Source organism: Mirounga angustirostris, unplaced genomic scaffold (assembly GCF_029215605.1).
Source record: "Mirounga angustirostris isolate CCGP_5_RB_7025 unplaced genomic scaffold, mMirAng1.0.hap1 SCAF_5, whole genome shotgun sequence".
Lineage (NCBI taxonomy): Eukaryota > Metazoa > Chordata > Mammalia > Carnivora > Phocidae > Mirounga > Mirounga angustirostris.
This window is the reverse complement of record NW_026991713.1, coordinates 98,287,963-98,304,427: the sequence shown is the minus strand read 5'-3', so window position 1 is coordinate 98,304,427 and position 16,465 is coordinate 98,287,963. Positions and strand designations below refer to the sequence as shown.

General features: G+C 37.9%; 2 protein-coding genes across 3 annotated transcripts in view; one reads left to right on the top strand and one right to left on the bottom strand.

The window, feature by feature from the left end:
• Positions 1 to 188, bottom strand: part of AKAP3 (A-kinase anchoring protein 3) — a 32,785-nt gene extending 32,597 nt beyond the window's left edge. The window contains exon 1 of the mRNA XM_064590358.1: positions 93 to 188. Coding sequence (XP_064446428.1) covers positions 93 to 188 — 96 coding nt within the window. The remainder of the gene's footprint in view (positions 1 to 92) is intronic.
• An 8,308-nt stretch (positions 189 to 8,496) lies between these two features.
• The window catches only part of NDUFA9 (NADH:ubiquinone oxidoreductase subunit A9), a 35,450-nt gene continuing 27,481 nt past the window's right edge, over positions 8,497 to 16,465 (top strand). For both annotated transcript variants that reach the window (XR_010411619.1, XM_045874021.3), the window contains exons 1-3: positions 8,497 to 8,652; positions 15,602 to 15,772; positions 16,140 to 16,237. Coding sequence is in view for 1 of the 2 variants with exons in the window: in XM_045874021.3 (XP_045729977.2) it covers positions 8,604 to 8,652; positions 15,602 to 15,772; positions 16,140 to 16,237 (318 nt within the window). In the remaining variant the exon portion in view is untranslated. The remainder of the gene's footprint in view (positions 8,653 to 15,601; positions 15,773 to 16,139; positions 16,238 to 16,465) is intronic.

The window sequence follows — 16,465 nt, the reverse complement described above, 5'->3', positions numbered from 1 at the left end:
AGGTGAGGAGTGGTCGTGGAGTTCATAAGTCTATTCTTAATGGTATTCCACATTATTCCTAAATTAGTATTTATAAAGAAGTCGACCCTTACCATTTTCCAGTCCTGGGGTTGGCTATCTCCAGGTGAAAAGACACCAACTTTGCATACTCCATTTTGGCTTTGTAACCAGTCAACCCTATCCGACATCTGGAAGTAGAAAAAAAATGAGAAAGGGTCATCAAAGGACAAGTTACATGAAATTAATGAGAAATAAACAAATGGCTGAGGTGTGGAAAATAGGAGCAATGCTTTCAATAGAGACCTGTCCCAAGAGCTTCTTCAACCCACAGGACTCTAGATCTCTTCATTCTCAGTTCTCAGTTGCATTAAGATTTCTTAAATACATGTATCTCTAGTACTGAGACCAGTGTCTGCTATGTGCTAGAGGTGCTTAATATGGATTTGTTCGTGAATGAACCTATGTAACCATGTCCTGCTCTATGTGTCCTTGCTTGACAACCTTTCCACATCCTGGATTTTCACTAAACACTCAAAACTCAATGCGATCAAGATAGAATTAATTTCTCTTTTCTCTGCCTGTTCTTGTCCCACTAACTTATTATTTTTTGCCCCAACTTACTTTTAAGTAATATATGCTTCATTTTCATTAATTTCCAGAGCACTAACTTAACTTATATTAGCAGTAGTAAGTCTAGTAGCTCCTCCTTAAGACCAATCCCTCCCTCCAAATAGCCAAAGGTGGGGAAATTCTTAGTCTCCATGGTTCAGCCAAACTTCTGGATGCCAAGAGAAAGATGCCACGTACACCATCCAATGGACCTTTGCGTGGATGCCCTTGCTGATGTTGATTGTTCCATAACCCTCCCAATACTTTGCTCTACTCCCTAATCTCAGTAATGGCACTGCCATCTAGCCAGTTTTCCAAACCAGAAAACTGATAATCGTTTTAGCTGTCTTCTCCCATCCCAAGCCTCCCTCTAACTGCTACCACTCTCTTCTTTCATTTGTTGCCACTTTTCATGAAAGAATTGCTTATACTTGCTTTTTGCTAACCTCAAAATTTAGCATAACAGCCCCTATTCCTTTGGTCTTAGTCTTGTCCACTTTCCTTAGCATCGCATCTTATTGAAAACATGGCTAATTATCATATTTGTCCGCTGATAATCTACAAGTATGAGAGGCTTCTCTTTGACATCTTTTTCCATGCCAGACTTCCATTACCAGGCTTCCACACTGAAGTTCCCTTCTTTCATTATAAACTTTGCTTACATCTCTACTTCTCAACAAGGTGGAATAAGATGGTCAATTTTTTCCTCTCTAATGTAAATATCTTTAAGAAATATATATATATATTCATATTTGGTTAGAATAAAATAAAACATTTATTTAAAATTGTTAGAGGGGCACCTGAGTGGCTCAGTCAGTTAAGTGGTTAAGCTTCTGCCTTCAGCTCAGGTCATGATCCTGAGGTCCTGGGATCCAGCTCCTGCTCAGTGGGGAGTCTGCTTCTCCCTCTGCCCCTCCCCCTGGCTCCTGTGTGCGTGCGCTCTCTCTCTCTCTCTCTCAAATAAATAAAATCTTAAAAAAATAAAATTGTTATAAGTTGTTTTAAACTGTCACAATAAAGTCCAAAAGCTTATCCTATTTTTTTTACAGTGAAATTTAATTTTATAAAAAATTGCTTGAAATAAGCATTATTAAGAGTTGAATATCTGGTTAATTGGAAATGTTTATTTTAAAGGACTTTGGGCAGTGGTGGGGGTTGACATCTCCCTCAAAATAAAACCAACACAAATCAAATACAGATTACACATGATTTAAGCTTATTTATAAATGGATTTATTATTTTTCTTATATAGACTATTATAAGTAATTATTTAAAAAAATAGAAGACCTTTTGAGAGCTACTTGTCCTTTGCTCCCACAAGGATTTGTACCTGTTTTCACACCCTAATCACTAACTCAGATTAGGAACACTTTTTCTCTTACTCTTCCTGACACTGTAATACAATAGTTTCCTTCGGTACACAGTGGGTTTTCCTCCCTGATTAGATGTTAGAATCACCCAGAGAACTGTTTAAAGATACTGAATCTGAGATACTACCTCCCAAGGAATCCATTTCAGTGGTTTTGGGGTGGGGAAACTTAGGCATTCAATTTCTTAAAAGCATCCTGGGTGATTCTAAGGTACATCAACATAAGAATGAGAATCCCTGGAGATTCTGAGAAAAACTGGCCAGCTCCAGATTTATTTTTATTTATTCTTTTCTTTAAAAATTTTCTAAGATTTCCTAACATTCTTCAGTATCTTAATTTTTTTTTTTACAACCATAACAAGGGAGTTCTTAATGTCTATGAAGTTAAGCCTTGTATTGTCTCTCAGCAACTATTATATGCTAATATTCTTATGCTTGAGTAAGCATATTGCCATGAATAAAGGAATGGATGTTACTATTACTTGGACAGAGAATGAGAAGACTTGGAAACAGGTTGCTCTGAACTGTTGATAGACCAAGTGAGAGCCAGAAACTTACCTTTCAATCTCCAGTTGATATTTTATCTTAATGAATTACTTCTAATAGAAAATGACAAAATCAATAGGGGCTCCTGACTTATTTAAGCTATATATTGCAATTTAAAAGCAAGAATGAAAATCAAGTACAAAAGTAAGGAAATTATGTGATCACTTACTCTTACTGAGGACAGGTTCTGAGATATGAGGAAAGTTCGTGATTAATTTGTTGTTGTCTTCACTATCCCTAAATTTATCCAACCCTCCTGCCATGAAATATAAGGGATCTGCAATGGAAAGACACAAATAAAAATGACTAATTTTACCTATGAGCCCTATTGCTCTTATTACCAAATAATGATTTTGACTTACTCATTATTTTTCACATGTAGTACACAAGTCATGAGTACAAAAATGACATTCAGATTTATAGTCCAGATCTTAATCTGGGTGTAGTCTGATGTTCCCAGATGACCAAAAAAAAAAAAGGTTAAAAGGTTCCACCTTCTGGCCAACACTTTCTGAAATAACTATTGTTATTCTCCACTCTCAAATCAGTAATAATCATAAAGGCTTATTTAACAATGACAAAACTAAAAGTTTTTAGCTTAGTCTCAAACTTCTTGATTAGGAGGTCAGAAAGTAAGTAGCTAGAATGAAGAATAAGTGTCCTGAATTCATGGATCTCAAAGCACTTTGTAAATATTCTTTTGAGGACTTGGGAGAAATACACATCTTCATGTTGTAAAGGGAATTTATAGTTAATGTTAGATCTAGCTTCCAGATCAAAGATCTTCCTTGTACTTCCTCTTCTAAGACATTTAAATAGAAGACATTAGGGCATTGTACTCTCATATTGGAATATCCATGCACCTCCTCCTCCCCCCTGTGATGTCTTTCTAAATCCCACCCTTGCTTGATAGCTCAGGACAAGCTTACCACATCTGTGAAATATTTTCTAAGTACCTAACTGAATGTGATTGCTCCTCTATCAAAGTTTCCATCATATTTTGCTTCAACCTTTACATCCCATCTAGCACTTTAATTGCTCACATATATTTCATCTCTTTTATTAGCTGGCTTTCTGAGGACAGATGCATTTTCTTACTCATGCTGGTATCCCTCACAGTAACTAGTGTCTTAAGTTGGTGCTTAATAATCACCTGCTGAAAGAATGAATATAGGAATACTGCCTATTTCAAATTCCAGATAGTATAATCTTTTCTTTCTTTCTTAAATAGGAGAATCTGAGAACAACAAAAAAATGGTTTGCTCAAGTTTGCTATGGTGGTAAGCCATTTCTTGAAGCTTGATTCCTTTTGGGGATACATTCACCCTAGAGACATATCCAAGGTATATTTATCCAATGATTTATTAATCATTTATCCAATGATTTATTAAGCCACACATTCAGGCTTTCTTGAAGCTTGATTGCTTTTGGGGATACATTCACCCTAGAGATATATCCAAGGTATATTTATCCAATGATTTATTAACAGAACTTCCTATCCCAATAATACAAATAAATCAACAACCTTTTAGTCATATATATCCAGCAAACACTTAACACTTATATGTACTAATGTTTTTATTCTATTTTCTTTGTCTTCTGCATTTTTATCTGCATCCATGAAGCTTCTTTTAGACTTTAAACTCCCTAAATTGTCCTGGCTAATTGTATTTATATGAAGTACTTAAATATCTTTTGATGATAATGATATTCAGACTTCTAAATCTGTATACATTTCCCATAATGAAATGAAAAAGAGGGAAGGAAAATCTAGACTTTAGTGGAGCCAATAAACAGATTGATAAATATCTTAAGTTCAAAGCTGGTGAATAATATCCTGGAGTTAGGGTAGAAAATAAAAGAGAAAAAAGATGATTTGTATTACCTATTAAATTTGATGAGGAAAGAAAGCTAACTCTATACAATGTATAGATAAATGGATCCTAGAAACCATTTATTCTAACACCCTCATTTTACACATTAAGAAACTGAGGCCTAGAAAGGGAATGTTAAAAACACTGGATATATTCCTTTAAGTATTAGAGCTCTGCAGGTTAACATCCCAGAAGCTATGAAATTTTTCTATGCCAACAGAGGGATCCTGCGGCCCATAGAAGGATACCCCTTAAAAATGCCAATGTGGTTACTACCTCAGTAATAATTGAGGAGGAGTGCAAATCGTGAATGTCAGCCAGAGAGGGCATAGCACAGGGATTTGGTTATGGGTTATGGTTCCTGTACTTCAGACCGTAGCTCTATCTCAAGACATTTTTCTCCTACATCCATCATAAGCAAGAGGCTCCTGTTTATTCAAGGTTCTTAAAGTCACAGAAAAGCCCAAATTACAGGCAACATAAATGGAGATTTTGCAGGGTGATACATACCTGATCAGGTTTTAAAGTTTATTCAACCAAGTTTTATTACTAGTTTTAAAAAGGAAGAATATATTCATTTATATCCATTCTCTTTTTCTCTCTCATTCCCTTCTTCTAAGTGCCTGGCACATTGTACACAGTCAATAAATTTGGTTATTGCTGACATCAGTTACAATTGATTTTGTTTAAATAAGGATTAGAAGTGTGTGTGTGTCTTTTCCCTTGGTGATACCATTCACTATTAAACTTCTCTGTGGATCTCCTCCGTTTTCACTTTCCCTTAGCTTCTTCCTCTGGTGTACGATAAATACAGACACTTTCTCCACATGGCTATATATATATCCTGTCTTTTCCAATTCTCTGTTGTCTAGCCAAGACTTCAGAAATAAGAGTAAAGAGGATGAAAGTAAATGAGAATCAGGACTCAGAGCTACACCAGTCTGATTTTGCTACTCGAGCACTAGGAGAAAAACAACAACTTTTGGAATAGCTACACAATGAAAAGAAGTCAGCAGTTAGTTAAGCTTCCAGTCAAACTGGGAAGTGAGGAGTAAGACACCCTCATGATCCCAAAAGGATGGCTGAGGAGATCTGGTTAAATCTGCAACAAAATTAAAATTTCAGCAGCAAAGATGATAGGTTTAGCTGTAATGCTACTGAGGGAGAGGCTCATTTATTTCCAGAAAACTCTGATGTAAAATTAAAATTGACTGTGCAAAGAGGGAAGCTGGGTTGAACATTAAGTTAACCATCACTTGTCACTGAATTCTCCTTTTTAACTACAGAGGCTCAGAAAATGGGCTGTTTTATCAGTCCAGTGGAATTTCCTACCTCTGTAGCACTGGAATAGTGAACCACAGAAGACTCCAGACTATACTTTAAAAGTCAGTGAAGATGCTGGGATGTTCTTACTCAGCTCAAGATCTTGTTTCCTCCCCCAGACTTCCATGCACCTCCCCCTTGTTGGGACTGAAGAGTGACATCAGAATTGCAACTGGTGATATCACTGTCTCTATAGCAACAGTAGTGAGGCTATCAGAAACTGAGTTGTCAAAGGACAAGGGGGATAGGTTAAGATATACTCCATGTCTCTGACGCTTAGTTTGGAAGGACTGGGCTTACTTTCCCCTAATTAATTTTCTCCTTGAAGTATCTAATTTAGGCAGGGAATGTGGGAGGGGAAAATTTTGCCAATGGATTGCACTTAAAACAACAGAGTATTTCGTATGTATGAACAAATTCAGAGGATACAGAGAGGAAGAAATAAAAATTGAGCATCTACTAAGTTTTTTTTATGCAAAGCCCACAGAATCACTTCATTTTGTGGACCCAGCCTTGACTCTGCATTATAAGCATCTTAGCTTTTGTAAAAATAAATAAACAAACAAGTAAATTTGCAGATATTTTGCCCAGACTGACCATTTCTGGGTTATAATTTATCTTCAATGGTCGGATACAGTCGCACTAATCCATTCTCTACAGTGCCTCAATCTGAGGAAAGGTAGTGGGATAAATCAGACTTAGAGGCATTTGGTTGACAATTTCTATCCTTGAGGAGGACTTTATTCTTAGTACATCCTCTTTGGAAATATTACCCTATGTACTCTTAATTAATGATTGAGTATAGGACTAGTACATAGTTTCCATGAAACAAAAAGAATCTTGATCAAGGCCACAAGATAAAGGTTAAAATTGTTAACAGATTCAAAAGTGACTGATTGGTTTGTTACAGGCTTTCTTCAACAAGGTTATTTATCTATTGATGATCTTTTATACTGTCTCAGTTTCTTCATCTTTAAAATAAAGAAATTGGGCTTACTCATCTCTTAAGATCCCTTCCAGCTCTAACAGTCTAGAACTTTGATACTTCGGTGGTATTTAAATAGAACTTCACATACCTGCATATAGTACTTTGCAGTTGACAAAGCACCTTCACACCCATTATGTCATCTTATCCTCACAATAATCTTTTGAGGTAACAGGGCAGGTATTACTTTCCCTGTTTGATAGGTGTAGAAATCTGCCCAGATTACAACTATTAACTGGTAGAGCTGGGACTGGGATCTAGTATTCTGAGTTTTAAGTCAGTGCTCTTTCAACAATATGCAATCTTGAAATTAGTATTGAGAACATGAGTCAGTGTTTGACTTCAAGTGTAAAATAGCAGACTTGCCATGTTTCACAGGTGTTAGGAGGCTGCTGATGATAACAGGGTCTGACAGTTTATCAGAACCAATTAAGTATTTTATATTCATATTGACCTCAGAAGCAAATATTAGAGAATTTTAAGTGCTGGGTGAACACCGGATGAGGCCAAGAAATATGACTGTGTAGCATTATTAAACCTCTCTGATAAAATTTCTTCAAGAAATTTTCTTTTTTTTCAGGAGTTTCTTTTCTCTTCCAATTCAATTTGGTACAGGACACTTCAGGAAATAGTGGGGGCGGGGATGGAGTGGGAAACAACCAATCTTACAAGCCCAATAACAGGCAACCTCTACTCATTAGGGGACTTTTGTCCATCCAAGCAACTCACACTGCTTTCTTCCTGACAAAAACAAAGCACTGAAAGAATTACCAAATCTAGAAAGTTCCCCCAAACTAGTTTGTTTTCTGATAAGCCCAAGGCAGATGTCTCAGGACAGGTTGCTGGTTGCTGTCTCCCACTCAGAAATAGTGAGCGACCAGAATAAACTATTTAAAAATCCAAGTGTTTAATCTTTCTGCAATCTCCTCAGGCTCTAGAAACCTCTTTCTAGAACAGTGCAGATTCTCAAAGAGGTCCACAGTTAAGAAAATAAAAATTATAAACTATTGTTCTAGAATCACCTTGAGTTTCTTTCTAGAAAAATGTGCAGTGGCATACATACCCACTAAATTTTACTTAACATTTCAGGAGGTTCACAGATTTCCTTGAGCCCACTCATGAATCACACCCCAGGTTAAGAATCCCTGGAGTCATATGTCAGGTGGTGGTAAGTGCTTTCATATTAAGTAAAAACAACATAGACGATGGAATGATGACCACCTTGGGTGTCAGAGAAGTTTTCTTTGAGCAGAAACTTGAGCTGGTGTAGGCATCTGAGCAAGCATGCCAGGTAAAGGGTACAGCAAGAGCTATGGCTCCGAGGAGAGAATGTGCTTGGTGAGTTCGAGGTGCACATCCTCATTTCTATTTCTCTTCCTTTATTTCGCTACGCCCCGCCTCACTCCTTTCTTGTCCAACCTCTCCTCTGGACCCTGGTTCTCTCCTTTGAGAACTTCCCGAGTGCTGGGGCCACGCCTCCATTTTCCCCTAGTCTCACCAGAGCTGCTGACATTTTCAGGGAATAACAAACTGAACTGAGTCAGGGAAGTTGGGCTCTCTGCAGCTCGGGTTCTGCCATTTTGCAAGTCCTTCAGTCAGTCACTGGTTGACTCTTAACTTCACGTTCCTTGGCAATAAGATTATAGTCCACTCCAGATCTGAGATTGTAACCCCAGGATTCTTCTCTATTTCCTTTCTTTGCCCTCTCCTTCACGTTTCCTCCCTTGCGCCCCACTCTCTTTCTCTAGCTCTCTACTCTCCACACTCTACCCCAATCTCTGACCCACCCCGTCTCTTCCCGGTTAGCGCCTGCGCAGACAGGCGTGGAAGATCACTTTGGCCCAGCTCAGTAGCCGTAGTGGGTTGGCGCGCCGGCCGTGGGGTATTGTGGGAGAAGATGGCGGCTGCCGTTCGCCCCCGGGTTGTCCGGGCCCTGCCAATGTCACGTAAGTGTCACCGGGAACAGCGGCCCCCGATCGGGATTCCGAAGTGTTGAGAGTGGCGCCATCCTGCAGCGGTCACGCCGACTCCCCGAGCACCTTGGTCTTTCTAGGTCCGGGACTGCCTGTAGTTTCTGCTTTCCTTTTCCCCTCCTTGGCTCACATTAAATTGTACACTTGGGAAGGGGTCTGTGCTGAGCGAACGTGAGCAACGGGAAGGGAAAAGGAGAAAGTGGGGAGCACGTAAAGGATCGAAAGAATCAGTTCTCATAGGGTTGTAAGGGTTCGAGGTTAGGAAAAATTAGTGTGTGTGGCCGGCGGCGGGACGTTCGGGGGTTTGTGGGGAGGAATCTGAAAAGGATGGGGGAAAAAAAGGATAGTGAGAAAAGTTTCTTAACTTGTGCAAGCCCTTAGTCTATCTCAATTTCAGATTCTTCGTGTTACAGTGGGGATGATAATACCACAACGTCAGGGAGTTTCTGAAACGATTAAATAAAGTAATATTTATAAAAGCACTTTCTAAGTCAAAAGCATCCCTGCATATGTAGAGTGTGTTAGGTCGAGGCACTGGGGGCTGGGGGAGCGAGGGATGCTGGAGAGAACAATGAGGAGCTTGGTGGAAAGGAAAGTGAAGAGTAAAGGATATCTTAAGGTTTGTCTAAGCGTTGTTCATTTTTCCTTCTATTCTGATTGGATTTGCTGTCATGTTCCTCAATTTGAAAATATAAATTTACCCTTACACTCACAAAACGAGTCAAGAAAAGCAAGGAAATTGGGAATACAGTTACACTTCATTATCATTCTTCCCCCTCCACCCTTTCACAAATTTGCCTCAATCGACCTCCAAAAGTTGTATATTTCCATAGTGTATTCAAGTCATTATTAAATATCATTTGCTCTCACAGTTAGTTTCATGTCAGAATCATTTTTAGTGCTTTAGAAAAAAATAGAAATGGGGACTCATTGCAGAGCTATTGAATCAGAATTTTTGAGGTTGGGTCCTTGCACCTTGGGTTTTAAAAAAGCTCCACAAGTCGTTCTGATGTTTAGGTTGAGGAGCAAGTCAGGAGTATTTGGAGGATACTTTTCTATTTTCCATCTTGGATAGAGCTCCTACATACCACTGGGAAGGTGATTGGTTCACATCGATTTTGTGGATGGTTTTGTAGCCATGACTTCTTTGCAAAGACATTTGTTGGTTCTTTTTTTTTTTTTTTAATTTTTTTTATTCTTATGTTAATCCCCATACATTACATCATTAGTTTTAGATGAAGTGTTCCATGATTCATTGTTTGTGCATAACATCCAGTGCTCCATGCAGAATGTGCCCTCCTCAATACCCACCACCAGGCTAACCCATCCTCCCACCCCCCTCCCCTCTAGAACATTTGTTGGTTCTTGTGAAAGTATTACGTTGGTGTGACATAATGTAGATCATGAATGATAATAACTACCATTTATTGTGTATTGGCTATTTGCTAACCACAGTCCTAAATAGTTTCGTAAATATTTTCACTTTAACTTCTTTTTAGTTGAAGCCATAGCTTGTGCTCTTAACCTCTATGCTTTATTGTCTCTGGTAAAGTAAGCTTTTGCATAAACTCTAGAGAGGCAAGTCTAGTGTGTAACATAATCAAAAAACTATAGAACAGAACCGTGTAAAACAATTATATATGGTGAGATATGGAGAGACTATTAAGTACTGTAGGAAATCAGAAAAGGGAAAGATTAGTATCATTTGAAGTAGTGAGGGAAGATTGGAAGACCAGTGGAGAATTTTAGTGCTTCCACTGATTTTTTTTTTTTTTTTTTAGGGTTGTTTTGATTTGGAAAGTCAGAGAAACTAGACCTTTTCGTGGCGTGGGCAAGGACAAGGTGGTGAGAATGGAATCACAAAGTACTTAGGAGGCAGTGAAATGACTACCTGTAGATACGGAATAGTAGGAAAGAAAGTTGACTATGTTAGATGAGATCAAAAATTGGAGGACTTTGAAAGTCAAGCAGTTTAGTTCAGTGGTCTTGAAAGTGGGTTTTGCAAGAGGAATCAGTGGGGTACAAAAATACAGTATTAGAACTGAAAAAACATTTTCAGTAATAAAACAGCAACAATAGCTAACACTTACGTAGTTTAAACTATATACCAGACACTATTCTAAGTGCTTTAATGTTTTTTAGTGTATATGATGTATTGGTACTACACAGTATGTATATGTGATTTATAAATGTTTAAAACTAATGCAGGGGCGCCTGGGTGGCTCAGTTGTTAAGCGTCTGCCTTCAGCTCAGGTCATGATCCCAGGGTCCTGGGATCGAGCCCCGCATCGGGCTCCCTGCTCGGCCAGGAGCCTGCTTCTCCCTCTCCCACTCCCCCTGCTTGTGTTCCCTCTCTAGCTGTCTCTCTCTCTCTCTGTGTCAAATAAATAAATAAATAAATAAAATCTTTAAAAAAAAATAAAATAAAAAATAAAACTAATGCAATATGCAAGCAAATATGTTTGGAGAAGATTGGTTTATATATTACAGTAAGAAGCCAATAGAGGTATTTGAGCAGAGGAATATAATGAGTAAAGAATATTACTCTCCTAATGGTTCATAACATATGGAAGAAAATAGAGAGGTTGGAGCCAAAGAAGGTAACAACTTTTATTTATTGAGTACCTACCTAGTGCAAGGCACTGTGACAGGTACCTACCCACATATTAATTTTCAAGTCAACCTTCTAAAATGTAAGCTCCCCGAGGCCAGGGACTTTGTCATTTTTATTGTGCTAGTCACAGTTTCTAGAATGGTGCTTGGCCTATAATTGTTGGGGGAAAATAAATAATCTCATGAGGTTAGTGTAACATCACCCAAGAGATTCTGAAGTAATAACAAATGAAAGCATCTGTTACTCATGGAGTGCTTAACATGCGTTAGATAATGTGCTAAATGCTTTATATACATTTATTGTAAATCTCCTAACAATCATTTGAGATATTAATTCCTTGACTCCAGTCATTCTTCCTGTTTTATTTACTGTCCTTTATCCAGTGTCCTCATTTCCTTCCTTAAAGATCATTCTAATCATTCCCCCATACATTCTTAACTCCCCAGCCCATCTGCCTGTGGCATTAAAAAACAAACAAACAAAAAAACCCCCACTAATTAAACCAAGCTTTCCACACATTTCCTGCAGTAGAGAACTGAGCTACAGAAAACTCAAAACTGACTGACCTTATTTTAAATTCATGAATACAGATATCAAGTAGATTTTCAGTATTATGTTTTTCAAGAAATTTGCTTTGCCTTTTCCATAATGATTATTTAACATTGTCAGTCTCCTAAAACTTTTAACATGTGCTTCTGTCTCATTCTCACCTTTACCTAGAAATCAGAGGAATCAGATGAGAACGATCTTTTTCCCACCATAAAAATCTAATAGCTGAGCTGTGATAATTCTCAGCTTTCCCTCCTGTGATAGTGGACGAGCTCCTCCTGCTTTGATCTAAAGCCACTTCCTTTGTTTTGCATTCCATCCCATCTTCAATTACCTGTGCATTCCCTCTCCTGAATCATTCATTTTTCCCCTCTACTGGGTCATTTCCATCAGTGTATAAATATGTTATAATAGCTAATATTAAAAAAAAAAATCCTTCCTTATCCTCATGTTCCTCTAGTCCTTTTACCCCCTTTCACATCATCTCTCCTCAGAAGAATCATTGATACTCCTTTTCCCACTTCTTTGCCTCACATTCTCTCTTGCCTGCTCGAGTCAGGCTGTCATTCCCACAGCAATAAAATTGTTCTTATTAAGGCCACTCAAAACCAACATCTTCTAGGTCTGTGGTCCTCTGTCCCCATCCTACTTCACTTTTCAGCAGCCTTTGATAGAGTTAACTGTTACCTCTGTCAGTCCCTTTCTTCATTTACCTTCTGAGTATCATTTCCTTTTGTTTTCCCCTTACCTTACTGGGCTGCTTTTCAGTCTCCTTTGCTGGCTTTTCGGGCAAGTCACTTAAACTCTCTGAGCCTGAGCTTCCACATCTGTAAAGTTACAGTAAGAATAGTATTAAATAAGATAATACCTACTGAGCACTTAGAACAATGCCTGGCATCTGTTAACAGTTTTGTAAGTTTAGCTGTTATTGTGGTAACAGTTTGTTGTTAAGTGTCTGATCTGCAGTGTTTGTTTTTAATCTTTGTGGTTTCAGTCATTGTTCAGTAAGCTAGGCTTTTTCTCTAATTTCATGCTTCTGATTAGGGAAAACCCATGGTTTCTGGGTAGAATGCCACTGGAGAATCATGTGCAGAGAAGAGACACAGACTTACTTAGTTACTTACTTACCATCCTTCCTTCCTTCCTTTTTTTTTTTTTCCAATACAGATTTTCTAAAGCAATTACTATTTGTTTCTTTCAGTTTTCCCCAAGTTTACAAAGCACCAGTGCTGATGGTAAACAGTTTGTTGATTGTAGCAAAAGTTTATTAGCCCTTTAAATGTCTTAGTTGGTTTTTACTTATTCTCTGAAAGTTAAGTAATTTGCTCTAAAACTTTGCCATAATATGTTTCAAGGGACTTGAAAATTGGGAGTGTGATTCCAAAGGAGTTTTACACCTCTGCCAAATGAAGAATAGTTGATGGAACTAGGAATGTGTAACCTGGAAAAGACTTAGTAGAGATATAATTGCTGAACTTAAATGCAGGAGAGGGGTTAAATTTGTTCTTTGTCATTCCAGAGGAACAAAGGGATCAAAGCTGCTGGGAAACAGTCATTGATCTCCCATGTGGTGGAACCCTTTGTTAGAATGGCTCTAATGAGAATGGTCTGCAATGGGAAGTCGTGTTTCCCCACCTTGCAGATGTCCAGGCTAAGGCCACATGGTCTCCTTGCGCATATAGTGTGGAGATGTAAATAGTGAGAGGTTTGACAAATTAACCTTTCTAAAGGTCAGAAAATTTTTTCTCAAACACTCCTTTCGTCATGACTTTTGATGATTTTCAGTAGCTTTATATTGTCTGAACTGTACTCTTTTTTTAAAAAAATGTTCTCTACTAATAGTCCTCTGCCTCCAGCATGTATCATCAACTTTATTTTTTCATTCGTTATCAGTTTCAGAGTCTGTTCCAGGTAAATCTTCTGTTCCCTGCACTGGGCTTATTCATTCCCACGTCTACATTGTTATATGTTTTACATGTTTCACACGGAAATCTATTCTTTCTGTTGTTCCTCTTTACAGCCTTACTCAAACTAGTTTATTGCTCAATAGCAAAAACCCCACCAATAACCCAATTAAAAAATGGGCAAAGAGGATATGTGAAAGGCCAGCCGGTACATGAGAAGGTGCTCAACATCACTTGTCATCAGGGAAATGCAAATTAAAACCTCAATGAGATATCACCTTACGCATTAGAATCGCCATCATGAAAAAGACAAGAGATAACAAATGTTAGCGAGGATGTGGAGAAAAGGGAACGGCCACTATGGAAAATAGCATGAAGGTTCCTCAAAAAATTAAAAATACAACTACTATGTGATCCAGCAATTCCACTTCTGCTAATATGTTCAAAGGAAATGAAAATACTAACTCAAAAGAGGTACCTGCACTCCCATGTTTATTGTAGCATTATTTACAATAGCCGGGACATGAAAACAACCTAAGTGTCCATCGAGGGTTGAACAGATAAAGAAGTTGTGGTATTTATATAAGATGGAATATTATCTGCCCATAAAGAAAACTAGGAAATCCGACCATTTGCTGCAACATGGATGGACCCTGAAGGCATTACGCTAAGTGAAATAAGTCAGAGAAAGACGAATACATATGATCTCAACTTTGTATGATCTCCCTCATATGTGGGATTAAAAAGAGACCCAAACTCAGAGAAAAAGAGCTCAGACTTGTGGTTCCTAGAGGCAGAGGGTTGCAGAAGGGGGATTGGAGGAAGGTGGTCAAAAGTACAAACCTACAGTTATAAATAAGTATTCGAGATGTAATGTACAACATGGTGATTATAGCTAATGCTGCCGAATGATAATGATAAAACATTAGGGTAGTTAATGCTAAGAGTTCTCATCACTAGGAGAAAATTGTTTTTTTTCTTTTTTCTTTTTTATTATATCTCTATGAGATGATGGACATAAGCTGAACCTGTTGTAATCATTTTATAATATATGTAAATCAAACCATCGTGCTGTACACCTTAAACTTACACAGTGATATATGTTGATTATTTCTCAGTAAAACTGGAAGAAGCGCCCCCCCAAAATCCATTTTATTCAAGAATCCTTCCTCTTATATTGCTTTCTTCCTGTGCATTCTCTCATTTCCTTTTATTGTGGAGGTTTATATTCTCTTAATATGTAACTTTAATTTTTTAAATGTGATTTATCTTCCTAGGTATATTGTATCCCATAGGGCAGGAAGTTTATAGTTGACTCTTGAACAATACAGTAGTTAGGGGCACTGACCCCCCCCCATCCCTGCAGTCAAAAATTCATGTGTAATTTTTGGTTCCCCTAAAACTTAACTGTTGATAGCCTACTATTGACCAGAAGCCTTACTGGTAACATAAATAGTTGATTAACATATTCTGTATGTTTACCTGTATGTATTATATACTGTGTTCTTACAGTAAAGTGAGAGAAAAAATGTTATTAAAGAAAATCATAATGAAGAGAAAATATAGTATTGTGCTGTATTTATTGAAAAAATCTGCATAAAAGTGGATCCATGCAGTTCAAACCAGTGTTATTGAAAGATCAACTGTATTTTCTAATTTTTAATATTTCCTTATGACACATGGATTCTTTGTTGCGGTAGTTTATTATTGCTGTTGGCACTTAAATTACAACTTTTGATTTAAAAATTCATCTTAAGTATATGAAAGTACTGATAACAAAATAATGTTACCAGTTTCTAGGAAAAGATATATATTAACATTTACCATTTTTGTATACTCTGGGGTTTTGTTTAAGGTTCTTCTATTACTGCAAGAGCCACAGCTGTGTTTCATGGCCCACCCCAGCGCCAGCTTCATCATGCACTCATACCTCATGGCAAAGGTGGGCGTTCCTCAGTCAGTGGGATTGTGGCCACTGTGTTTGGAGCAACAGGATTCCTGGGCCGATATGTTGTCAACCATCTTGGTAAGTAGTTCTTTAAGTTCCGTATGCCCCAGTGCCATTTATTAGGGTTGCCTAATGAGAAGCCATGAACCATGTTTCTTTCAATTTAACAGTGTTACAGATTACTCTTATCTTGGGTTTATGTAATTCTGATCTGCTGTTCATTAGGAAGCATTATCATGCTTTCTGTATAGGTTGTAGAAACAGGAATGTGGTCTCTGAAAAGTTACGGCATCTCTCGCACAGCAAAATATGCTTTTTGTTAAACATGGTATCCATTCATTTATCATACTAGAAGTTAAATATTTACCAAATCATTCATTGTCCTATAAAGTAAATATCCATATTATGTTAATGTTGATCCTTGTTTCAATCCATTCTTTTTTAGGACGTATGGGGTCACAGGTGATCGTACCCTATCGGTGTGATCCATATGACACCATGCACCTTCGTCCCATGGGTGACCTGGGCCAGATTATCTTTCTGGTAAGAGCCTGTGTGACTGATTATTGGAGTTGACAGATGTAAATTACTGAGGACATTTTTAGGAGAGAGAGACAGTGTAATAAAGCAATAGTTTCATCCCAGAGTGAACCAAGGGCATCCTTCATTCATCCCCTTCTTTTAAACTCTTGCCCAGCAGTTGACACACATTTTCTGTAAAGGGCCAGATAGTAAATATTTTAGCTTTTGTGGGTCACAGGGTCTTTTCAT